Source organism: Ptychodera flava, chromosome 21, assembly GCF_041260155.1.
Source record: "Ptychodera flava strain L36383 chromosome 21, AS_Pfla_20210202, whole genome shotgun sequence".
Classification (NCBI taxonomy): Eukaryota; Metazoa; Hemichordata; class Enteropneusta; family Ptychoderidae; genus Ptychodera; species Ptychodera flava.
The window spans coordinates 34,290,413-34,317,892 of record NC_091948.1 but is presented as its reverse complement, the minus strand read 5'-3'; the positions used below and the strand labels follow the sequence as shown (position 1 = coordinate 34,317,892).

The 27,480-nt window shown below is 36.7% G+C and overlaps 2 protein-coding genes across 3 annotated transcripts in view; both read left to right on the top strand.

The window, feature by feature from the left end:
* LOC139122088 (adiponectin receptor protein 1-like) overlaps positions 1 to 27,480 on the top strand; it is a 268,597-nt gene that overhangs the window by 146,805 nt on the left and 94,312 nt on the right. The window lies entirely within an intron of this gene.
* On the top strand, positions 8,214 to 26,267 carry LOC139122089 (N-methyl-L-tryptophan oxidase-like). 2 transcript variants are annotated; one of them, XM_070687472.1, is made up of 5 exons: positions 8,214 to 8,411; positions 17,586 to 17,727; positions 18,111 to 18,689; positions 25,074 to 25,217; positions 25,683 to 26,267. In XM_070687472.1, exons 1-5 carry the CDS (start codon positions 8,289 to 8,291, stop codon positions 25,937 to 25,939), a joined length of 1,245 nt encoding a protein of 414 aa, XP_070543573.1. In that variant the 5' UTR covers positions 8,214 to 8,288; the 3' UTR covers positions 25,940 to 26,267. The 2 variants fall into 2 exon arrangements, with proteins under 2 accessions (XP_070543573.1, XP_070543574.1); XM_070687473.1 differs by lacking the exon at positions 25,683 to 26,267 and adding an exon at positions 25,563 to 25,679.

The following is a 27,480-nucleotide window of genomic DNA, read 5'->3' as shown; positions in this document are numbered from 1 at the left end:
AATATAGCTCAAAAATATTATATAGTGTATTTTTCCATGTGAAATAATGAATTAATGAGAATGTTATGTAACCGAATCGATATTAATAAAATTACACGAACGACAATGATGTAATATTTTGAAAGTTAATATTTTAACATTTAATTTACAATAAGTATGTTCAATGATAAAATTTTATAATACGCACAAGGTCGTCGAGTAAACTTTAAATAGGAAACATGTCAGAGTTCCCCATGATCATGGAACTCACAGTTGGAATTTGCTAATAAACACAGGCATTTAGTTTCTAAACACATCGACACTTTAATAAACACAGGTGTTTAATTTTTAAACGCTGGCGTTTAATCTCTAAACGCGTCACACGTCGCATAGATTTACAGTGTACAAGAACTTTACGGAGACGGAAAAGACACCTCTCTATTCGAAAGGTGACAATTATAGCAGAGGTACAGCTATATTGGTCCGTTATAATTTTCACTTTGACGTTGACACTGCGTGGGACGACAATTAAATGATGGCCGAATTATCATAATAAATGGGAGTCACAATGGTTTGAAAATGTCAGTCTGTGGTATTTACGCCCCAAATGGCATGAAACAAAGAAAGGAGTTTTTCGAGAAATGCAACGATTACGTCAACGAAAATTGTTTGTACGAGAACACAATAGTGGGAGGTGATTTCAACTGCGCACTGGACAAAAACACGGACAGGGTCTATGATCCAATGCAAAATCAACAGACGTGCCAAACTGTCTGACCATATGGCCGCTATATCCCTGGAGATTCAATTAAGCGTTGACAAAAGGGGACCCGGAACATGGAAATTTAACAATAAACTTTTGGAAAAAGAATTTTACAAATGTAAAAGAAATTATACAGAACTGTCATCGTAAAAGCTTCGATAGCAACCAAGTGAAGTGGGATTTTTTAAAAGGTGAAGTTAAGGAATATGCAATAGAATTTTCGCGGAACGCGACAAAGAACTACAACAAAGAAATACTAAAACTTGAAAAGACGCTACAAGAATATGAAAGATTAATGATAATAAATCCATCGGATGGAAATAAATAATGATATGGTGAAACTAAGAAGCGGCTTGAAGATCTATACACTTTATTATCAGAAGGGGCACAAATACGATCTCGCGCCACCTTGATTGAAAAGGGGGACAGAAGCACCAAGTACTTTTTAATTTTAAATATGGAAAAACATAACGCTGCAAAAAAAGAAAAGAAAAGAAATGAAAGAGCTGGTGACAAGTGATGGAAAACAGGTGACAGACAACGGATGGAATTTTTCAAGAACAGCGAAACTTCTACAGTGAACTGTACATGTATACGCACAGAGAAAGTGGAATGGCGTTGGACAGTTTTCTATCGGACACGGTTTTATCACAGCTATCTGATTCACAGCAGTATCTATGCGAAGTCTTCTCACAGAAGAGGACTGTCTCCACGCGTTAAAGACCGTGCCAGGGAACAAGTCTCCAGGTTGCGACTGATTGTCGGTAGAATTTTATCGTTTCTTCTGGCAACAAATAAATATTTAATTATTTCACCTTTGAATGACGCTTTGAATTTCTGCGAATTTTCAACTTTACAGAAGCGATGTATTATATCACTATAATTCAAAAAAGGCATGGAAAGTGATTAAATAATTGGAGGCCTGTGTCATTGTTAAATATTGATTACAACATGGCACTCTAAAGAAAGACTATCTGAGTTGCTTATTAATCCAGCCTGTTATTTAAGTCATAAAGGCGGCCATATTGACTGTGTTCCAGCCTTTGAGCAGCAGTCCCGTCTTTTATTATATGCCTGCACCATAGAAGATTACTACTTATCAACGAACACCTTAAAGTGGCGACCAAACCCACGTGAAGACTGGCGGACTGTGTTTTTTTTTTTGCTGCATGCCAGCTTTTTAAACTTTTTGTTGTGTGTAAATGTTTGTCTTGTTTAACTTGCTTTTTCTAGCATGGTGACGTATGTTCTGTTTGAAACTCAGCTAGAGGTGCCTCTACTGACAGGGGGAATCTTCGATTAGACAAGACATGGCTATCAAGGTTTTATCAAACAGGCTGAAACGTGTTTTGCCTTTTGTCATTGATCTGATCAAATGGTTACATGAAAGGACGTTATATTGGCGAAAATATTCGTCTCATCTCTGATATTTCGCACTATACAAAAAAGAACAACGTAGAGGGGGCAATTTTGTTTTATTGATTATGAAAAAGCTTTTGACAGTGTGAACTGGAATTTTATGTTTGACGTATTGAAACTGTTTAATTTTAGTCACAAGTTTATTCAATGGGTGAAAGTATTATACACCAACATTTCTAGCAGCATTTCATGTAAAGGTTGGAATTCTGAATATTTTCCACTTCAGAAAGAGGTCCTTTCTCTGCTTTACTACTTTTATTTGTCATAAAAGTTCTTGCATGTAAAGTTAGACAACACAAGCAGATTTCTGGTATTTCGCTTCCAAATAACTACTCTGCGAAAATCTCTTTACTAGCTGATGATTCGACAATATTTGTGAAAGATAAGGGTTCTATTAAGATTGTTTTAAATGTAATGGGAGATTTTTGCTGTGGATTGAAAATGAGTAGTCACAAGTCCAAAGCAATGTGGGTGGGTAAAAACAGAAACTGTACCGATGAGGTGGATGGGATTGAATGGACAAATGAACCTGTGAAAATCTTTGGAGTTTATTTTAGGTATGATGATGAAAAAGGCAAAGAATTAAATTGGTCAAATGAAATAAAAAAGCTGGAAAACATTTTAAATATATGGGGCAGAAAAATTTAACACTTTATGGGAGAGTTGATATTGTGAAAGTCTTAGGTATTTCGCAAATTTTGTTTTTAGCTTCAGTGCATAATCGGTATACCCGATGAAGTTAAAGCTAAAGTGCAAAAACTTGTTGATGTTTTTTATCAAATGAAAACGTCCAATTAAGCAAACAACACTTGAAAAAGACTACTATAAGGATGGTGTCAAGAACATCAACATTGGTTTCTAGTAAAGACAGCATTTGGGCTGCATTACCATGGCATCACTTGACTATCGATGAGTCATGTGATTTATTACAATAAAACCAATGATGGAAATTTTTACCAAGAAATGTATCGTCATTAATACCTCATTTTTATGTCAGAGTTTTAAATGACTGGTACATAGCAAGTGATAATGTCATTGCAAAACGAAATGTAACGCAAAGATGGAGTAAGAAATATCATATTTTTTACAAGTCACTTATAGGAAAGAATTTGCATTATGGTTTATACATAGCTGGTCAATTTATTCCAATAGACAAAATCACTTGTAAATCCATCCATCGTATTCTCCTACAGCAACAATGTTCTAACACTGACAAACTTGCAATCGATAAATAGTATGCATCACAAAGAGTAAATAGTTTAAAAAAACTTGTTCACAGTCAGATGATTTGGGAGAATATACAAGAGAAGTTAAATTAAGAGAATTCCAATGGAAATTGCTAGATGGGTTATTACCATGTAATAAGTATTTGTATTATTGGAAAAAAATCGATTCTGTGAATTGTAATGTTTGTCAGGTTCCCGATTCTTTGGAACATAAATTTTTGGAATGTCAAGTGGCAAAACATCTTTGCGTAAAAATATCAATTATCATTTGTAATGTTTTGAGTAAAAATGAAGTTTTGACGAATGTTGACATTATTTTCAACTGTAATGCAGAAAAATGGTCTTTCACAAAATTCAATGGAGAAGTGATCAAACTGTTTATTTTGTTAGGAAATTGGTCCATTCACAAATATTGGGTAGGGGATGGGAAAGTATTCATAGATGTACTTTTCAGACAGGAGTGTGTTGTAAGATATAGGGCTGAGAAAGAATTACGACGAGATAGTAAATTTGTAGAAGTTTTTGAAAAAAATAATGAAATTTTGTTAATTATTGTATTTGCTTCGCACTTTTCAAGAATATTATATTAGCCGTAAGGCACGATCGATGTGAAATTCCTGGCGAATTTTAAAAAAGATAAAAAAGAGAGTTAATCATTTAATCCTTGGATGATCTACGTGGTACATAATCATCATTTTTCATCATGCTTAATGAAATCTGGCTCAACACCAGGTTTGGCATTAAAATCTCCCAAGATGATGAAGAGAAACTATGGAAATCCAGCTGAAAGACTTACAAGTTCATCTTCTAGAAACACAAAATTTTGATCGTCAGCATATATTTGCTTGATCTTGTGCTGAAAAATATACAACTCCAGGGTTTACGTTCGTTAGAACGAAGCATTACAATATCATGGGTAAATTCACTTTCCAAAATCTGAATTTCATTATGCCTACCAAATTGCGAACGAAAATACAGATGCTGATTCCACCAGAACGTGTTCCAAAATAATTCACTCTGTTACGACAAAGATGATGTTTTTCATACCCTTGGAGTGGAAAATCTACACTTAGTCTATCTTATGTCCCGGTTTCTGTCAAAAATATGAAATCAAAAGCTTTCAAGGAATTTCAGCAAGTCAGAATTGTTCCATTTTACCTTTGATGTCATTTATGTTTCATATAATACATGATACATAATTTTAAGATGCATTCTGTATATACTGGTTGTGACAGCCATTCAGATTCATGATTTATTTCATATGATGGTTGCAGTTTGCTTTGGCTTCAGCCATACCTCTATCTGTTACCGACTTTCATCAGGTGTGGATCTTTCTTGCTATTGTACAATGTGAATACTTCTCCACCGATGACTAACTCCTTCGATGACTAACTTATCGTATCGCACAGAAGCTTTTTGTTGTCTCTCTTGGCAGCCGATATGAATGACCCGAGCTTTCTTCTGTTTTCCCGAACCTAGTGGGGGAAGATCTTCTGCAACTCGATAAGCGCCACCACGGGAAAGATTTCTGCTTTCAAGATAAATTTTATCTCTATCTCTATCTTTGTATTTGTTGAACTCACTGTTGTGGATTAGTTTTGGCTTTGGTCAGTATGTGTGCTAGCCCTCTCTACTTCGATCTTCCCACTTTCTATGTCTTGTTCTTTGTGAACAAAATCACGCACTCTCTTTTCCGTATCTTCCCTACTTTCACTCTCATCTCGTTCAAGCCATGAAGAATCAAGTTATTTCTGCGAAGTTGACCATATGTGTAGTCCTGCTGTGTGGTTTTCCATTCTACTAAGCCTGTTTCTCAGTTCTGTATTTTCGGATCCAAGCTCTGTGATTCGACGATTTATCATTAGCTTCACCAAGTTCCTGTTCAACGCCCTTAAGACCGTCCTTCAACTCCGTTGCCCCTTTTTATCACACTTTGGATGAACAAGAAACTAGAGACATTTAATCAAAACAAATTAAAGCTAATAAACGACTCATCACAGATAATGCCCACATCGATTACTGTGCTTTTCAAATCTGTCTTTTATTTGTCAGATCAATCTGTCAATGAATCAGGAATTTCAACATATATCAGCATTGGATAGAGAAACTGAGCACAATGCCAAAATGTTGACAAATTCACTAAAGTGTACTAGGACTAGCAATGACGAGGGAGGTTTTTATGAGATTTTCATGATCTTCAAATACGTCATCAATTTTTTTCGCGATTGAATGGGATTCAAATTTGACAAGCCGACTCACCCCGCCAATAGCGCCCCCTTTGGTGTACGATGTTTACTACTTTGCTGACACAATTTTAGGCTTGTACACGCTGTTTTACTTATTACTAGGTTTTGCTCCAATCTCTGTTGAAATAGCATGACCTTGCTGTGTATTTGACCTTCTCATAGGGAAGACCTCGACCTTGTTGCGTGTTATTGAAGCACCAAAGCGTGTAGCCTTAGGGTGGTATGCGCCTCGAAAGTGAAAGACTTAAACTGTTGCTCAAATTTGCCTGAATGAAACTTTCAACCATTCTCTTACCAACTCAACAATAAAAATCGAGCGTCGCCGTGCAAAGTTTGGAACTAGCGAAACAAATTACCCAATATTTTTTTGAAATTCCAAATGGCCGCCATTCCTGTTTTAACACTACGGGGGCAAATTAAATGTTAAATTTTCGAAAAACTAAGACGGTGAAAGTTTTTCTTTCTTCAAGAGCTTTGAAATGAACCCCTACAAGTGGTATATAAGGAAATATTTGGAGAAATTTGAGAGTCCGAATATCTGTCTCCGAGGCGCGTTCTGCCTTAAACTGTAAAACTTGACATTGTATATTATATCGAACCATGGGGGTCTTTTTGTGTCCACCATTCTCTCTATAAGAGTGAGTGTTCAGAGAGAGTAGTGGACAAATGAGTGCTTATTTACACCTCATCGCAAAGGCGGGTATGCTTTATTTCATATGTGGGATTGTATTAGAAACTAGTTGACTGTATTTGTAAACAAACAAAAAAACAGAAAAACAACTAAACACCGATCTTTATTGACAAGTATGAAATCAAATACTCTTTATTGGTTCTTTATTGTACATGGAAATAAGCTATACAATACAAGATCCGAGGTACATGAATATTCCACATTGATTAAGGGTCATTAGCATAGAATTTTAATACCGAAACAATGCTCATCAAGGTAATCTGCATATTTGAATATAATTATACCTCAATCTTGCACTAATAGAAATAATCATACGTACAAAAACGCATAAACGCCAAAGAAACAAGGAGCCAGAGTTCAAAAGGAAAAACTGTTCATGAACACCTTTAATGCATGAACAGCTTCCCTTTGCTGCACGTACACTGTCGCATCGAGCGTAAGCTTAGACGTCACTGAATCGTCTACCTTTTGGAACAATAATCAAGTTGCCATCAATCAACATTAATTCTGGTATTAAAAGCTATGATAGTTTAGCATGATTATAGGTGGCGTTGCTGGGGTCACGTTGTTACATAAGAGGGCCGTCATTATTTAGGGCCTGGAGGTCGGAGGAATGGGAGGGGGGTCACTCAAAAAAAAATTGAAAACTTCAAGGACGGTTGCTCAAGTGGAGAGGGAGAAGGGGGATTACTCAAGTTTTGGTGCAACATAAATTGAAACACCTCAAATTGCACCATTGCACACATCAATTTCTCAAAATTTTCGATGCGAGAAGGGGACACCCTCTCAGATTGCACCAGACTGCACCATTACACATATCAAATATCAGTCACTCAAATTTTTCACAGGATCTTGGACAAAACTGAACTGTTGTGAATTCAACATCCTTTATTTATATCACAGAAACATATATTTTAATTGACTTCAGGTTTTTCACTGGAAGCTGATAGCAGAAGAAATGACACAAGAAGGTCACAGATTTTCCATTCCTGCATATTCTTTGGTCTTCAATTTCTGGCAAACTGAGAACTGGTTTTTTACAAAATGTATTGTCATTGTTTGGTTGTTGAATATTGTGACTCAAACACTGATCATGCACAAAAGTCATGAAAATACAGTGTTCAATATCATTTTCAAACAATTTTACCGAGCGCAAAAAAAATTGAAACACCTCTCAGATTGCACCATTAGGCTACACACACCAATTTCTCGAAATTTGCTGCAGTGTGAGAGAGGGGCGCACCCGTCTCGTGCTCCCCCTTTAAGGTTGTTCTGACAGTTTTACGTGGTAAAATAGCAAATGAAAAACACCTCATAGATTGAACCAGACTGCACTATTGCACACATCAATTTCTCAATTTTTTTTGCACGCAAGATATAAGGACACCCCCTCTGACACTTTCCCTCTCAGCTTCTTATGTGTTCTCCCCGTGCACTTTCAAATTCTGTCCTTTCAGATATCCTAGTGAAAGCCCTGTCATGATACCCATCCAAATTAAACAATATTATATGGTTGGATACTGGTTTTAGCATGAGCTTTTAGGCCTATATTTGAATTTTGTTGTCACTTTGAATTTCATTTTGGTCGGTTTCACCTTACAACCGCCATGAGATAATCGATAAGAATCTAGCAGGGTACATCAGGATTTGAAAGGTCTTAACTAAAGTATTTTTTACAAACCTACATGTACGTCTGGCATTTAACTCTTCTAAATGGAGGGGGTCAGTCAAAATTTCTGAGTTAGAGAGGGGGTTACTCAAATTCACCATGGTTGGCAAAGGGGGGGGGGGTTACTCGACATTTCGGAATTTTCGATGAAATCCCCCCAGGCCGTAAATAATGACGGCTCCCTAAGCTGTTCAAGGGACGTCGATGATCGCCTATATTGATTGGTTGTCATTTGTCAAGGGGAGTACACTGAAAGATCCTGCGTGTGCTTACGGAGAGGGGCTATGATCTGACAATGGTCGACACTTTCGATTTATGCATTATAGGTGCCGGTCTGATCGGCTCTGCTGCGGCAAGACATGCTACACTTATCGCTCCACATTTTAAGATTTGTCTCGTCGGACCAAAGGAACCAAAGGTTGGTAAGCAATTGAAAGCGGGACTGTGGTGTGCTGTAGCTCAAGGTGTTTGCCCGGGTATGTGGGTCGGTGTGGTTTTGCCGATCGACCGACACACACACCCATGCAAAACTCTGTACTACCTCCATGGTTCGAGCTACAGCCTAAGCCAGGTTTTGCCTTCCGAGCCAACATACCCAGGTCATGGAAATATTTTTTGTACATCCATGCAGAGGTGCAGGCAAAACCTGGAGATGCAAATTGTCTGCATGACCAATCATCGCCACCGAACGCCAGACAGTTGTTGTTTCGAAGTAACCATATTTATTCATAGAAACATGATTTCTCCTAGCCAGATTGTATGATGTTTAAAATGTTGACAAATAACAAGAAAAGTGGGACAACTCTGCGAAAAGGTCGAAGTAATCACGTGGAAGGAACCCAGCTGTGATATCGCAGCAGTGCTTAGGGCCACAGGTGTCCGGAGTTGCCGGTGTACATGCATAGAGAGAACCCCATTCTCTCTATGCATGTACACCGGCAACTCCGGACACCTGTGCTTTTAGGGCAGTGGCGCGGGCGTCTATCGAACGTACTCGGGTCAAGGGTCACCGCCACACTACTGTACTGTACTGTACTGTACTATGTGTACTGTACCACGAGCGTAAAGTTGGCGTCATCCTCGAGCTCATCCTCATCCTCAGCCTCAGGGGTCACGCGAAAATGAGGATGAGGATGACGCTACAGCGTCAGCTTCACCGGCATCAGATCCGATTATTCCCGACTGCGTCTGGTGGAATGATAAGTGTAAAAACAACTGTAAAAATGTGCTCCATCCAAGTTTCATATCGCTTTCTAATAGGCTTATTTATCAAAACACCATTGCGTTTGTATTTCATAATATTTAGCAACCTCTCCTCTTAATATCCGTTTCTCACGTTGTAATTACAACACAACATTCTTAGCCCTAAGTTCGAATGCTACGTTTAATACATTAATTTTCAGGCATTGTTTTATATGTTCTCTAAATAATTAGAGCTTTCACACTGCCTCACATGGTGGCCATTTTTACACATTTCGGACCAGGGATGCCCTTTTTGCATCTATGTTCGGAAAATATATCGCAAGAGTTGACAGGACACCAACAGATGCACCCATGGATCATGGACTGAAATTATTTTCCGATAAAATATTACCTGCCAACAAGTTGTACGATTCAAAAGAAAGTTGTGAAAGAACTGAGTGATTGTTTTTTAAGTTGGGGGCAAATTTTATCATTTATCCATCATCAGGTAGTGTAACTTTGGCATATTCTGATGCTGAAGCTGACACTTGAGTAGCGTCATTTTCAACGTCAGCTAGAAAGGTCACCTGAGGTTGAGGATGATCATGCCAAGTTTACGCTTGTCTGTACTGTACTGTGGCGGTGACCCTTGACCTGAGCCCATTTGATAGATGCCACCAGCACCGCTGAGATATCACAGCAATAAGAAACCATTGGCGTGCTTGAGGGACAGCTAGGTGCATGGAGTTGCCGTGTAGTATACATAGAGAGAATATAGTTATTTAAGTTTATAATAGTGACATGAGATATCAATGGTTCAAAAAGAATACAATTCAACATAAGGTTAACACCTCCCAGCCCAATGGGCTTATATGTCACTTTTAAGACAATTCAAAATAAAGGTCACGAGGGCATTGTAAGCGGAAAACAATGCGCTTTCAAACATTCACATATAAACGCTCTTTTCTCCTTGTAAATGCATGTTCAATAAACTTTGATATTCCCCTAACGTTTCTAGACATCAAAAATTTACATTTTTCAGTATCTGATGTCAAAGTTTGAAAATCAGTATTTGAATTTAAATACATTTCCCTCAAATCGTCATATAGATTACAATGGAAAAGAAGTGCGTCTCATTTTCTACAGCATTTTGATTACAGAAAATACAGATTCTATTGTCAACAGCTTCCCCTATATCTCCCAGTTTCTATTCGTAAAGGCAAAACCACCGGTTCTAAATTGAGCCAATAAAGATCGCTGTCTACGAGAGAGACACATCGATACATAACATTCTACATTTAATCAGTTTTAAAGAGCACATATGTTCTTAGTTTTGGTTTTCGGTTTACACTTTCACACCAAGCAGTTGAATGTTCAAGTCGCAAACGACTTGAGGCAAGACTTAAGTTTACATGAAATAGTCCATCTGTATCAAAATTCAGGTCATCAAAAATATGACATACATCAGAAGACCAATTGGACTGCTGAAGAGCATAGTCCCAGAGAAATATTTTCTTTGTTAATCTGTTTCCATCAAGGTTAACAAGATGATTCCAATATCTGAGTATCCAAGTGTATCTTCGCACCTGACATGAATTCCAACCTGTGTCACCAGATACAGCATCAATAGGTGTAAATCTATGAACTCCTAAAAGAACCGTAAAGCATGATTTTGAACCGAGTCACACTTTGGGTGTTTACCGTAACCCCAAATAGCTGAACCATAGTCCAGTATTTGGGCTACACATGAATTGTAAAGCTTTGTATATGTGTTAAAACCCATATTTTTAAGAATTTTGAACTTTGAAATAATAAACCCAAGTGCTCTTTTGGCTGACTCAGCCATATGTATACCTACACGGCAACTATACACGCACCTGTGGGTTGAGGCAAGGCCTATAGTATAGCCTATAAACAGAGTACTTTCTGTACTTTGGCCTGAGAGCGAGTTGCTCGGAGCAGTTGAGTTTAATATTCGGGTAGTGGAATCAAGTTGATTTCGACCGAAAGTAGTTAGAAAAGTAGTTTTTCGTGCACAGTCCAAATTGAGACTGCAGTCACCGGATTTGTCTATGCATTTTTAGCTCCATGGTCTATGGCAGTCAACAGGGCTGTGGTGCCAGCTAGGAGGCTGTATCAATGCCAGGAACACAGCATTGTACACGGGGCTAGGCCGTTACAGGCTGCAGGCCTATATCTGGTTACACCACGAATGTAAAAAAATCCATGGTAACCCTGCTAGATGCACAGCTAGATGCACAGGTGCTAATCGAACTACATGTACAAGCGACTGCATCCATGGTTGAGGTGACCAAAACCAGCAACAAGTGTAAATTTGGATAGAAACGGACAGGGGTCGAAGGGACAGTACCTGCTCCCTTTGTGTAAAGTAAAGTAATATATATTATAGCCCAAACATGGGACTATGTGCCCAAGGGTACTAGTTCAGTTCAGTTCAGTTCAGTTCGGTTGACGGGATTAGTTATCCTTTCAGGATTCTGGTCATCCCTCTAGACTTCTCTGGTTTCATAGTACAAGTCAATGACGTTTTTGAAAGCATTTACTGTTGGCGCTGTAACAACTTCATCTGGCAGACTGTTCCATTCGTTTACTATCCTGCATGAGAAGTAGTACTTCCTGACATCCAGTTTCGCGTGAGTTTTCTGTATTTTGTGAATATGACCTCTCGTTGACCTACTGTGTGGTTTATGGAACTTCAGATTGCAGTGATCAATGTTGGACATTATTTTATACATCTGGATCATATCTCCACGTCGTCTTCTTAAACTTAAAGATGTCAAGTGTAGTTTTTCAGTCTCTCTTCATATGGTAAATGACGTAAATCTGGTATAAGTCGTGTGGCTCTTCTCTGCACTTTTTCAATCATGTTTATGTCTTTCTGTAGCCATGGTGACCACGCTTGTATGGCATATTCCAGTGATGGTCGGACAAACTGCTTGTATAGTCTCATCATGATGTCTTTTGATTTAAATGAAAATGATCTCTTGATTAATCCCAGAGTCTTGTTTGCTTTTTTCACTGCTTCCGCACATTGACAGGCTGGTTTAAGTGATTCATGAATTGTAACTCCAATGTCTTTTTCTTTTGATACTGTTGCTAGTGAAACTGCATTCATATCGTAGTGAAAGTTCTGGTTTTTAGGACCAATATGCATAACTTTACACTTGTCAACGTTGAACTGCATCTGCCATGTAGCTGACCAATTCAGGAGCGTGTCCAAGTCTGCTTGTAACTCTTTGTTGTCCTGTTCTGTTTCAACACGTCTGTACACCTTGGTATCATCTGCAAACTTTTTTACTTTTGAGTGAATACCAGAATCGATGTCATTTATGTAAATTAAAAACAAAGTTGGTCCCAACACAGATCCCTGGGGGACGCCACTGGTTACTGGAGACCAATCTGAGCAAGCACCTCGAATAACAACACGTTGTTACTAGTGACCATTTGCTCTACTAAGGACGGCAAATTGTTTCCTGCCAGTGAGGGTACTTATTCCCTTTTATGGGCTGAGATGTTTTTATTATATGCCTCTCTTACACAATTTTCACTCAAAATATCTAGGTTTATTGTTGGCCTGCCGCCAGGAGGGCTGCACAAATTGTCTCCTGCTGCGAGGGAGGGCACATAAACCCAGGGATTCGGGCAATAATATTTTTATTACATGCCTGTTTGCAGTTAATACTATACAACATTTAGTTACATGCAGGGCATTTTCAAACAATTTTACCGTTATTGACCGGCATCAAACAAATTTTAACAAGAGTCAGAATAGTTGTGTGCACATGGATCTTTTACATGTAGCGTTAAATGTCGAAAACATTGAAGGGCTTCACTGGCTCGGGTAACAATGGAAACTGGTCAGTACATCGTTCACTGGCCCACTAACTTCCCTGATGTTCCTATTCAAATCAATGAACTGATTTGCACCCACATCGAGGCATATAATAAAGTAAATGACTTTATTGCATAACAACACACAGCCACTTCGGAAAGTGCAATATAGCAAGAACAAAACTAAACACTGCATAAAACACTGTTGTCAATGTCTTTACCTGAATGCCTTCATTGAAATCGTATCCCAATCAGGATCTTGATCATAAAGTACAATAGAGGTTTTGCAAAATCAACAACAAAAGAGTGACATCTCCCATCTCTAGCTTATAGCCACAGGTGTGTGGAGTACACCATGGAGGTAATAAAGGACTACTTTTACCCCATGTGTGGACATCTGTGGTACGTTTACCCCATGCCCCATTGCAGTACAGACACCTGTGGTTTGGTACACAAAGTCTGTCTGTGTGACGATATGGTTTCACTGGCAACCCCTGGGCCTGGAAGGCGTAGCCGGTAATCTCTCTCCTACGACCATTATGTAACCATGGAGTTTAACCTCCATGACATAACCAAGTGACTGTGGGGCAAAATAAGGGGAGAACCAGTTGGTTTTGGAGATTTTTGGAGATTAGATGAATTGTTGGCAGTTGAAAGGGAGAAAAAATAATTTGATCCTGTAATGGTTTTAATGTTTTTAAGAAAAAATGTAAAATGTAAAGTAGGAAATCTGATCAAAGCAATCGGACCAGCTGAGGAGAAGCTTGGAATATGAAAAGATAAAGGTTGCCAACAATGCACTCACAGAGTTGCCAATGACTGATCACTTTCATAGCTGACTGACAACAGGTTGCTTACTGTGGAGCTTTAGTTTGTTGTCATAGTGATATGAAAAAACAATTACTGACATAATTATTTCCCCCACTCCCCTCAAAATCAATGGTTCTCCCCAAATGCAATCGGGACCAATGTCTTTCCAACCTCAACAAAAATGGTTATCTGTCCTTTGGATGACCTCCTTGCCCAAAATCTCCACAGAAATGAAGTTCTTTATCTGTGATGAAGTCTGTCTCATCAAAATCATCATAATTAGAATACTATGAAATACAGGAAACTGTGGCAAATGATTGTTAGGCCAAAAAAATAATAGGTTTGTTATTGGTCATTGACATGTGGCAAAAATGATAGGTGGCACGATTTTTTTCCCAATTTTTTTTATTTTGGTGAAATTTGATACATTTTTCCTTTTTTTCCATAGGTAAAATGAAAAACAGAAGAAAAAAAAAGTTGACGTGCACACTTTGAAATGATGCTGGCAATGACCAAAAACAAATCAATTTTTTTTAGCCTTACCTTGGCTTTTTAAGTTCAAGTTAAAGTTCACCAGAAAACTCCATATGATTCTGGGCAATGTGAATGGCGCCCTCTATATAAATTGCATAATCTTCGCACTCTTGCACACACTTGTGGATCACAGGCAACACCTTGAAACCTAGGATTTCTGGATAACATTGAAGCAGGGCGCAAAATTAGTGGTAGTCCCACGTCCACAGACTACCAACTTTTCTCTGGGGCTACCAAACCCATGAAATGGTAGCCCACACGGACTACCAAAGCCTGGGACATGAAATTACTTAGTGGGCGACATGATGTTTATCGCTGTGAGATGACCAACACTCATACAGTCAACCGAGCTGGACACAGAAAGGCTGAACTATGACTTTGTTAGGCAAATTGAAAGGCGACAGTGCAGTCGAATTTGTTGCGACAAACTTTCAATAGAATATCATTATATATCTGAACTGATGTACTCGGATGACAGGCTCGGGAAATGATGGCCAATGAAAATTCATTTCCGTAGTTATTTAATCACAATGTATCAATCACAATGAAACACAAAATTATTCAAACTGCAAAGAAAAAGCTGTCGGGCCATCCACAAATTACGCTTTCTGAAGTGTTGGAGATCATCTCATAATAGCGTACTATGGTGGAGAAATATAGTCAATTGCCACGAAAGTATTAGGAACATGACTGTACCAAGTTGTCGTCCTAAAATTCTTAGCCAATCTGTTTTTAGCCATGTTATGTTTACATTTGCTGAGTATAAAGTTGTTCTCATGGCGAACATCAAACTTTGTATATAAGCTCTGTTTATGTGTGAATAGCTGTAGGTAGTCAAACTTTGAGGCGTCACCATTGTCCACTACACATGCTATACCATTCTCTGAAGGCTATGATCTCCAGGTATTGATGTTAAATGACTAGAAAATTCACTCCCTGGATAGTATCATGCAAAATAAATCTTTCATTGTCTAGATATAAATAAAATCCATACAAAAAATCTTTATTTATGCATTGGCTACCAGACATTCCGTCACTGGGCTACCAACTTCAGAAAATGGTAGCCCAATCGGACTACCAGGGAAAAAAATTTATTTTGAGCCCTGATTGAAGGAAAAATTATCTTTTACTGCTCTGCTAATGTTAATATTAACAAGCAAACCTGGTGGCGACTTATCTAAAAAATAACATGCAACTATTTGTTAATTTAATATTTACTATATTAGGGCATCACAAATAAGCTACGCATACTACAATAAATTACCCACAATTCAATTTAATATGTACGCACAATGTTAGAAGTTTATAACTTTTTCAGTACTGCCTGAAAGCAATAATATAAAACCTCTAGATAATTGATTAATTATATCTATTGAAAGTACATTTAGATATTTCAGTATAAATTTCAAAGAAATTGTTAAATAACCACAAAAGTCACATTCTGCAGGTACTACAAATGCCATGCTTTTGGGCAGCAAGCTATGACAAACTGAAGGGGTCATTCTCTGAGAAAACTTAGCGTGCAAATTTCTTTTGTCTTTCTGTTTGGAAAAAGTCAATATCCTTTTGTTTCATAAAACAGATGCAACTAGTCTCCCTACTTTCCATTACATTATTATGTATGGCTGAAGACACAATCAGTGGAAAATTTACAAAAATGCAATCTCCTCTCTCAATCAAGCATACTTTTCTAAATCATTTAAAATGGGAATTGAGAAGAATAGTGTCCTTAAAAGTATGATTTCAGAATTTAAAAAACTAGTCTGTGAATCTGTGTAAACAGGGGAGACACTGTAGACTTCACTGAGGAGTTTCCGTGTGTACAAATCATGAAGAAATCTGCATTATTGTTGAATTTCAAAGGTGCGAGATAAATACTGTCAGTGAAAACAAACTTTTGACCAAAAATGAGAAAGCTTGATGCAAATACCATCACCATTTGAACAAAAATAAAATGATGTAATCCCTGGTAACTTTATTGAAAACAAATTTGATTGCTATTGGACAAACAGTTCCAGAGGTAAAAAATTGAGAAAAAAATCAAATGTGCAATATTTATGCAAATTTCAAGACAGCTGAATAAGGGAATCCCTACAGCTACATATGTTTGTACACAAATGAATGAGGTGACCCCTGGCGACTTTGAACTTTCAAACCAAATGCTATTGCCATTGAACAAACAGTTTAAGAGAAACCGAATTTTGAAGAAAATTGACCAAAATGAGAGAAACAAATTCTGAACAATGTAAATATGGAAATTTTACGCTAATTTAAATTACGCCTATTAAGGGCATTCCTAAGAAGCTATATATTACATTTTAAAATGTAAGACCAGTGTATCAGTGAAAATGATTTTTTGACACAAAATAGAAAGATGGCCTCTATTAATATTTACTTATACAAATTCCATTTTCACTTGAATAAATGTGAATCAAGTCATACCTGAATCAACAACAATTTCAAAACTTTGAAACGAGCACTTTTGAAATAAAATTGTCTCAATCAAAAATGGAATCACGGTCTCCCCACCCCCAACCCCCAATGTGTATGCATTATGAAGTGGATTGTAAATTGTAAGTCTCAGAGTATGATAATGTCAGATAGCTTTGTAATTTGATGTTTTGTTCTTGAAATGACCTTATTGGAATATGATGCCGACATTGGAATATGCAAAGTTTTCCAATTCACTGTTAAATTTGCTGAAATGCATTTTTCTCAGTATTATGACCATTAGGCTTTAACGTTAGTCTGCAGGTTCTTTGTAGATATAAACCCTCTTGAATTTTGTTTAAAATAGTTATGTAAACTCTCAGGGATTTCCTCTTTCAGGACCCTTTAAATTATGAAAACAAATACTCCAATTAGCACTTGTTGGTGATATATTGCATGTCTGAGGCCAGATTTCTCAGTAAATGCTTGATTTGTATCAAGAAATAACTAGTATTGGGATCAATGTCCTTGTTTTTATGAATGTCACACTGTAAAGTGGAAGCCATTCCAAATGAAAATGGCATCCTTGACACAAAATCCTCAAAACTTTAATGCTAAACTTATTCTCAAAACTGGTTTACAGTATGCCACGTACACCACTTTCTTCTTTCAATAACAGATTGACAATACGTAGCATGCCAATGTGTCATCAGATATCACAATTATTTCATATTGATCACAGTGTGACACATTGTTTAATGCATTTGTTTTGAAATCATTACAGGATAGATCTGAATGCCAACATGGAATATTTGGTGCTCACTACGATGAAGGTCGAATCACAAGATTACTTGATCCTGATCCAATCTGGGCAGAGCTTGCCAAGAGATCGGTTGAACGATACAATGAAGTTGAAGTGAGATCAGGTAAGGCATTTGAACATGTTCCATGAACCTCATTTACCAAGTGTTTCTATGCACAGATTGTAATAACATGATTTCTAACATCAATGAGAGTCAGATGCATGTTTACTGGTCAAAAAGTGTTTCTGGTCCTTTAATTTCAAGTGTTTTATGCATGATAGTAAACAAGAATGTAATATCTGAAACTGTACCTTATATACTATATGTATGAAATATTCCACAACAACACTTCTGAATCTGCAATTGAGATTTATACATAACTCACGGTCTGCAAGGCCTAGAAAATCTCTTTGAAAAATATATTTTTGTATTGTTTTGTTTTAATACTTCAGTTTACTTTTTCCTCAATATAACATGCAAATAATGATGTTTGTTGTCTTTTACAGGAGTGAATTTTTTTAAAAACGTTGGCTTCATGACAGTTTGTAGAAAATGTGATGTTTACCTTGACAAAACCAAAGATAATGCTCATAAAATGGAGGTTCCTGTCCAAATACTGGGCAAGAACGAAGTTGCGGAGAAATTTTCCTTCCTGTCAATCCAGGATGATTCTGAAGCTGTCTTCCAAATGAAGGGTTGTGGTCATGTGAGTCCAAGATCACAGATTATTGCACAACAAACAGCTGCTCAACAGCAAGGTTGCCAAGTCATTGATGATGTTGTAGATCAGGTGACTGAAACTACCCAATCAGATGCATCCAAATGTTTAAAAGTCACCACGAGCAAAGGACAAGTTATCTTTGCTAAGAAGGTACTTCTTGCAACTGGAGCCTTCACAGGATTTAGAGACTTACTTCCCCCAGGAAAGGTCTTAGACACAACATTGCTGACTCAAACCGTTGCATTTGCTGAAATCAGTGACAACGATGCTGAAAGATTAAAAGATATGCCAAGTGCTGTTTGGAAATATACTAATGGTGACAAATATGATTGCTACATATTGCCACCAATCAAGTATCCTGATGGTAAGTCAGTGTACTTCTCAATGGACATTAAAAACTTGCCACATTACATTCTTGAAATTGAAACTACCAGTACCATCTGCAGTCTTAAATGGACATACCGGTATAAGCAAATGGTAGCCACAGTATGAGTACTTGGAGTTTAACAGGAAGTAGAAGCCATAATTTTGGCGTTTCAGTCTGGTATAAGTCTGAGGTGCAAAAGTGGCCACTCTTTCCTGGTAACCTGTAACTTACTCATACTATAACGAATTTAAGAATTTATTCTACAAATTTGGCAAGTTTTTGATGATATTACTCCCAAAACTGACTTTCTCAATAAGTATTTGTTATAGGAACAATGCAGATTCACAAGCAAGATGGAAAAGCAATACAGCTTGCCTCATGTGATTTCTTTAGTCACAAATAGACTAATAAACAATTGCTGATTGGACCATAGATATGCTAGGGAGTGTATGATTGGGTACTTGTAATTAATACTGTTGGCAGGTGCAACTATTAGGTACACTCGTACTCTGAATATTTCAGTACAAGCAAAACCTACACTGTAGACATTGCTCATTCAATTTGCACCATGACTGTGTCAGTATTGTCATGGCAGACTATTTTCTGCAACTTTAACTGGACGAATATTTACTGGGTTTGGAACATTTTGAACTATCATGACTAGTGGAGTAATTTGACTGTGCTCTGGTTGATGCATTGCTTGCTGTGAACTGTGCTAATGTTGGGCCAACATAGTCAGTGGATATGGTGGCTGTTAGTATTCTGAGTCTTCAGTTCTCGGTCAAGTCAATATATGCATTTTGTACAAGATTGGATGGCCATATATTGTTGAAGAGTCTGTCATGTGCAATTTGTTTTGAGTAACCCGATATTCTCGACTGCGAACCATCTGGGTACTTGCGGGTTCTTACGTCATTTTTGCGTCACAGCGCCATGAAAACAAATAATTGAAGTTCGGATTTTTCAACCACCAAAGCAATATTCAAAGTTTCAATATGCATAAATGACATAACTTTTAGTTGTGCTTTTTTTCACACAATTTCTGTATCATTTGCTCTTCTTTAAAGTCTGATCTCTCATTCAACTTGCTCGTATGTGTTTCACCTACTGACGTCATCATGAATAATCATGTATCTCATGATGAGATGTACAGCTTTTTTGTAGGGTTTGATTCCAATATTTACTGTCAGATCATTTTGTATGATATATGTCATGAAGGTCTCTGTCTGCTTTACATTATGTTTGTCTCTGTACGTTTCTCATCATACCTCAATAATCCAGCTAAGTTCCTCACATTATATTTGTCTCTGTATGTTTCTCATCATACCTCAATACTCCAGCTAAGTTCCTCACATTATGTTTGTCTCTGTATGTTTCTCATCATACCTCAATACTCCAGCTAAGTTCCTCACATTATGTTTGTCTCTGTATGTTTCTCATCATACCTCAATACTCCAGCTAAGTTCCTCACATTATGTTTGTCTCTGTATGTTTCTCATCATACCTCAATATCCAGCTAAGTTCCTCACATTATGTTTGTCTCAGTATGTTTCTCATCATACCTCAATACTCCAGCTAAGTTTCTCACATTATGTTTGTCTCTGTATGTTTCTCATCATACCTCAATAATCCAGCTATTAGTTCCTTACATTATGTTTGTCTCTGTATGTTTCTCAATCATACCTCAATACTCCAGCTAAGTTCCTCACATTATGTTTGTCTCAGAATGTTTTTCATCATACCTCAATACTCCAGCTAAGTTTCTTACATTATGTTTGTCTCTGTATGTTTCTCATCATACCTCAATAATCCAGCTATAGTTCCTTACATTATGTTTGTCTCTGTATGTTTCTCATCATACCTCAATACTCCAGCTAAGTTCCTCACATTATGTTTGTCTCTGTATGTTTCTCATCATACCTCAATACTCCAGCTAAGTTTCCTACATTATGTTTGTCTCAGAATGTTTCTCATCATACCTCAATACTCCAGCTAAGTTTCTTACATTATGTTTGTCTCAGAATGTTTCTCATCATACATCAATACTCCAGCTAAGTTTCTTACATTATGTTTGTCTCTGTATGTTTCTCATCATACCTCAATACTCCAGCTATTAGTTCCTTACATTATGTTTGTCTCTGTATGTTTCTCATCATATTACCTCAATACTCCAGCTATTAGTTCCTTACATTATGTTTGTCTCTGTATGTTTCTCATCATACCTCAATACTCCAGCTAAGTTCCTCACATTATGTTTGTCTCTGTATGTTTCTCATCATACCTCAATACTCCAGCTAAGTTCCTCACATTATGTTTGTCTCTGTATGTTTCTCATCATACCTCAATACTCCAGCTAAGTTCCTTACATTATGTTTGTCTCTGTATGTTTCTCATCATACCTCAATAATCCAGCTATTAGTTCCTTACATTATGTTTGTCTCTGTATGTTTCTCATCATACCTCAATACTCCAGCTAAGTTCCTCACATTATGTTTGTCTCTGTATGTTTCTCATCATACCTCAATACTCCAGCTAAGTTCCTCACATTATGTTTGTCTCTGTATGTTTCTCATCATACCTCAATAATCCAGCTATTAGTTCCTTACATTATGTTTGTCTCTGTATGTTTCTCATCATATCTCAATACTCCAGCTAAGTTCCTTACATTATGTTTGTCTCTGTATGTTTCTCATCATACCTCAATACTCCAGCTAAGTTCCTCACATTATGTTTGTCTCTGTATGTTTCTCATCATACCTCAATACTCCAGCTAAGTTCCTCACATTATGTTTGTCTCTGTATGTTTCTCATCATACCTCAATAATCCAGCTATTAGTTCCTTACATTATGTTTGTCTCTGTATGTTTCTCATCATATCTCAATACTCCAGCTAAGTTCCTTACATTATGTTTGTCTCTGTATGTTTCTCATCATACCTCAATACTCCAGCTATTAGTTCCTTACATTATGTTTGTCTCTGTATGTTTCTCAATCATACCTCAATACTCCAGCTAAGTTCCGCACATTATGTTTGTCTCAGAATGTTTCTCATCATACCTCAATACTCCAGCTAAGTTCCTCACATTATGTTTGTCTCTGTATGTTTCTCATCATACCCCAATAATCCAGCTATTAGTTCCTTACATTATGTTGTCTCTGTATGTTTCTCATCATACCTCAATACTCCAGCTATTAGTTCCTTACATTATGTTTGTCTCTGTATGTTTCTCATCATACCTCAATAATCCAGCTATTAGTTCCTTACATTATGTTTGTCTCTGTATGTTTCTCATCATACCTCAATACTCCAGCTAAGTTCCGCACATTATGTTTGTCTCTGTATGTTTCTCATCATACCTCAATACTCCAGCTAAGTTCCTATACATTATGTTTGTCTCGATGTGTTTCTCATCATACCTCAATACTCCAGCTAAGTTCCTCACATTATGTTTGTCTCTGTATGTTTCTCATCATACCTCAATAATCCAGCTATTAGTTCCTTACATTATGTTTGTCTCTGTATGTTTCTCATCATACCTCAATACTCCAGCTATTAGTTCCTTACATTATGTTTGTCTCTGTATGTTTCTCATCATACCTCAATAATCCAGCTATTAGTTCCTTACATTATGTTTGTCTCTGTATGTTTCTCATCATACCTCAATAATCAGCTATTAGTTCCTTACATTATGTTTGTCTCTGTATGTTTCTCATCATACCTCAATACTCCAGCTAAGTTCCGCACATTATGTTTGTGTCTGTATGTTTCTCATCATACCTCAATACTCCAGCTAAGTTCCTCACATTATGTTTGTCTCTGTATGTTTCTCATCATACCTCAATACTCCAGCTAAGTTCCTCACATTATGTTTGTCTCTGTATGTTTCTCATCATACCTCAATAATCCAGCTAAGTTCCTTACATTATGTTTGTCTCTGTATGTTTCTCATCATACCTCAATAATCCAGCTATTAGTTCCTTACATTATGTTTGTCTCTGTATGTTTCTCATCATACCTCAATACTCCAGCTAAGTTCCTCACATTATGTTTGTCTCTGTATGTTTCTCATCATACCTCAATACTCCAGCTAAGTTCCTCACATTATGTTTGTCTCTGTATGTTTCTCATCATACCTCAATACTCCAGCTAAGTTCCTTACATTATGTTTGTCTCTGTATGTTTCTCATCATACCTCAATAATCCAGCTACTAGTTCCTTACATTATGTTTGATTAGTAACTTTGATAAATCAGCAAGATGTATACTTCTAAGCCAACTTGTGACAATTTTTTGTATGAATTGGCACTTTCCATGCGTCAGGTAATTATCCTTCCAGTGAACTCAGATGTAACTTTCTCCATTCTATAGGTTATAATAAGTTGCAGACACTTCATTTGTATGGGTTTTACCAACAGCTAGCAGACAGCAAGTAATCCAATATAGTATTGGTTAATGTTATATACCGGTATTATAGCTCAAACATGGGACTGTGCCCGAGGGCAGGTGACCATTTGCCCCATGACTTATGTTGGGCAATTGGTCTTCTTGGCTATAATGTTTGTATTACATGCCTGTCTCACATACATGTAGTTTTCACTCCAAATTTTTAGGTTTACTTCCATGTTATGTTAGGTGAAAATCTGTTGAAAAAATGGAATGATTTTCATCATCGAACGGCGCATTGATACATTTAAATAATTGTTATGGAATTTGTAGATTTTTTGCAGATAATTTTGTGAAAACAGTAATTCCTGTGTAAAACATTTAATATTATCAGTTTTCAATCCAAAGTTGTCAAGTTGAAAATAGTTCGGGTCCACTTTCAGTCAAGTGATGACTATGCGGCCATGATGTCATTGGCAAGTTACTGTTGAATCCTATAGAGCTGCGACGTTCGATATATGAGGAATGTTATAAAGCACACAAATAAATTCCTTAAAACTCAAATTAAATCTGTCTGTGACTACTGTGCAATAGGTGTATGATGACATTCCATAGTGCATTCCCTCTGAGATAAGATGACACAAAAATCTGATCTGAGTGTCGTGGTTTATTCCAATATCGGCAAGCCTTCCAGATTAAGAATTCATTTGTACAGAATGATTAACTGAAATAAATCAAAGAAAGGTAATGAAATGAGAAGCTAAACTAAATTCCCACTCAAAAAGACTGAGGTCAAAGGTCAAATCCATGGGTCAAGTTGTATGAATTGTCTAGAGTTTGCAAGATTAAATACTTAGAAACAGTTACAAACTAACTCAAAGTTGCATAAAAATACAAAATTATAAATGAAACTTAGAAGTCTAAAATCAAACACAATAAGTGTAATCAGTTTCCATTTAGAGTTCAATCAGTTCTGGATAATTATCTAGAGAGAGATACCTTGACATGTACAGTGGCAATGGCCTTATACAAAATAGAGCAGGAATTACTGAAGTTCCTTTAGAACTCATTCAACAGTAAGCTTATTATACAAGAAAATGTCACCTCACCGGATATTTTGTACATTCATAGAAAACTATAATAGCATGAAACAGGTCTGGTTGGATCTTCTTCAAAAGAGGTTGTAAGTCTGATGTGAAAATATTTGATTCACCTAAGTGTGTCTTTCAAGGGGCGTTTACCATGTAAATGAATATGAAGATCAAACTATCTTTTCCTATGTATTGTGTTGTGTAATATGATTGTAAACACTGATTGCAGAATTCAACTTAAAGGGGCAGGTTTTTAATCAAATTTATCTCTGAGCAAATTAGCTAACTGTGCACAAATTTCAAAGGACAACAAAGGACTAAAATCACATAAAACAGTCAATGTCAACAACAACAAATGGGAGCACCAGGGATTGAAAACTGCCTCTCATCTTTCATGGGGTAACGAACTTTGCGTTGATAAGAATTCCCAAATTTATATTATAATCTCAAACACCAAATAATGAAGAAGTGATTAAGAGTTTTCTTCGTCTGAAACAGTACTGATAACCAGTTATACAGATACATATTTTGTGTAAAACAGTACTGTAAGCATAATTAGCAAGAGAATTGTCTGGTACACTCTCTGATATCAAAATACCCATTGGCAGGCTATTAATGGTACCATTGTGTCAGGGTCCCAAAATGAAATGCATTGTATAGCTCATTCTGTTTATTTTCTACAACAAGCATGCAACCACAGGTGTCTCACAATGATCATGGACCCCAAACACTCAGTCATCTACATCTATGATAATTAGTTGGTCCTTGATTTTAATTTGATGTCTGCAGATTGAGGTTCCAGTATGAGAAATCAAATGCTGACACACAGAAACAGTGATACAATTGCTTTCAAAGGTAATCATGCTTATAGACATTTGATAATAGATGATGTTTTTTTTGTTGTCAGGTAAATATTATTTAAAGATTGGACACGGTGATGACCTTGAAATAGAATTAAAGACAGCAGCTGAAGTTGCTGAATGGTTCAAAACAGGGGGAGATAAAAGTGTATATCAACCACTCCTGGATAAACTGTTTAAACTTGTCAAAGGTATGAACTTTACTTCTCCAACAAAAGTGTGCAAAAAGTCTCTTGTGAATTTTCACTGGAAAATTTTGATAGTCCAAGCAAATTTTAATTTCCTGTTGACATTGTGCAACGTTCTACGAAAACATTTGCTTTCTCTGTTTGTTTTTTTTAAAGTATTAGGCATTACATCATTGTAGCGTGATATTGAAATTTTTACCCATCATTGCAAAACTCCATCATTTTAGATGATGTGCAACAAAGATTTCAGACACAAGCAAAATTAAGCACTGTGCAATACACTTTAACCATATATAAGAATGGCATAAAGGCCAAAAACGTACACAATTAATTAGGTTGTTTTAACAGAAGAAGAAGAACTTTTTTGAAGCAAGAACATGCAAGACAACTGATGTAGATGCCAGATCCCAAACACTTGCTTTTTCAGTCGTTTTTTCCCCACTGTTCTGTTCTCTACATACAATGTAGGTGTGACACCAGTATCAACACATGGTGATTGTTGTGTTACCACACACACACCAACTCATCATCCGTACTGTGACATGATTACACCATTACTTGGGATAACAGTCGGTGGAAATGGTTATGCAGCCAAATCAGCGGATGAAATTGGAAGAATGGGAGCTAGAATGATCATTGCTGGAAAATGGGATCATGATCTACCCCAGCAAAGATTTAAAGCAAAGTTTAAAATGAACAAAAACATACCTGATGCTAGATTATAAAATGAGTGTTAATCAAGGCTTCTTTTCTGCAAAGAGAAATGTGTTCAATGGTCATTCCATCTTGTTTATGTAGCAGCTTCCCTACGACTTTTGTCGATGTGATCCATTTAAATCTGATAACCCTGGAGGCTAATGCTGGTTGTGCATGCTTTTTAAACACTAACTGTACTGCATCAAGAGTGATCATGAAGCTGTTTAGCTAAGGGAATCCAAAATTCACTGATCTGATCAAAAAGTTATGGCCTAATTGTCCTGGTATCTTGGACTTGTAACTTCTCACTATACTTATGTATGTCAAGGAAATAAAATTGGCGCACTGTAAACTTGAGATTCTGTGTTTTCAGCAAACTTGTACCGGTATACTGCATACTGAACATCAACCCTGGAAAATTACATTTTATACTCTTCTGTATTTCTCTGAGTTCAAACATCCATGCTCAGGCAAGCATTTGAATGAAAGTTTCCGATCAAGGTAACATTCTGGTATGTACGTACTTACCCTGATTTCTCACAATCACAGCATGCATCATTTCTGTTTGATTTAGATAAGCACTTATATACTAGAGTTTTGTACAACTATTGATTCAGAAATACCTGTAGTTCAATCCAACACTTGAATGTTATTTGAAAGGTCTTTTGTTCATTGGTTATTACACAAGAACTGACACTGTGATTGCATTTTCAATTGTTGTAGCAGGATGTCATATTTATGCATCATGATTGCTTGTTTACATGTATTTTCCATGTAGGAAATATAAGGGATATAAAAGATGCAAAAAGGAACTTTGTAATACATTAATGCTGATAGGTCAATATCAACAGTCATTTAGCCAAACAATAATTTTGCAGTTGTGATCACTTTTAGAACAGGTTTGGCTTTGGTCCTGCTATACGCCAGTTTATAAAGAAAATGACATGTACCAGTGGACTGTGGTGCACTTATTTATAGAAATATGGTAAATCAACAAAACAAACCACACACAATCTGTAAAACTTTAAAATGAATCGCTTTTAATTTATGTTGGCATCGCTGTCCTTCACTGTAAACATACATGTGCTTTCCTGTGCTGACAGTATGATGTTAGTATTATTTGTATCAGCTGTTTTTACACAACTTATTACAAAAGGAGAAGAAATGATATGATGAAATAGTAATCATATGATCTATGTACATCTTAAATCAAACAATCAATGAAATATTTGTCTACCAAAAGATGACTAATTAACAAAAATTTGAATGATTTCCCAAAATCAAAAGTAATAGGAAAATGTTGATATAATATGCAAGTCTTACAGAATTGATTAGGATCAATCCCTATCACACATTGAACCTTAAATTATGATATCCATTGTCTACTAAAAGTACCAACACAGCTACTGTAATATAAAAGCAATTACAAGACTAGATTTCTTTGCTTTTTTTTTCGATTTTCAAAGAGTTTTCAACAAGTTCAGCTATTTTGCTTTTTTCTAGGGACAGCTTGTTCAATGAAAGAGAGTACCATTATCAGCCCATAATACATCTTCACACCAAACACTAT

Excerpts from the sequence above, each read along its gene's own strand:
- LOC139122089 (XM_070687472.1), top strand. The coding sequence starts at position 8,289 with ATGGTCGACACTTTCGATTTATGCATTATAGGTGCCGGTCTGATCGGC. Across the intron at positions 18,690-25,073 it reads ACCAATCAAGTATCCTGATG|GTAAATATTATTTAAAGATT; the intron begins GTAAGTCAGTGT and ends TTTTGTTGTCAG. Across the intron at positions 25,218-25,682 it reads ACTGTTTAAACTTGTCAAAG|GTGTGACACCAGTATCAACA; the intron begins GTATGAACTTTA and ends CATACAATGTAG.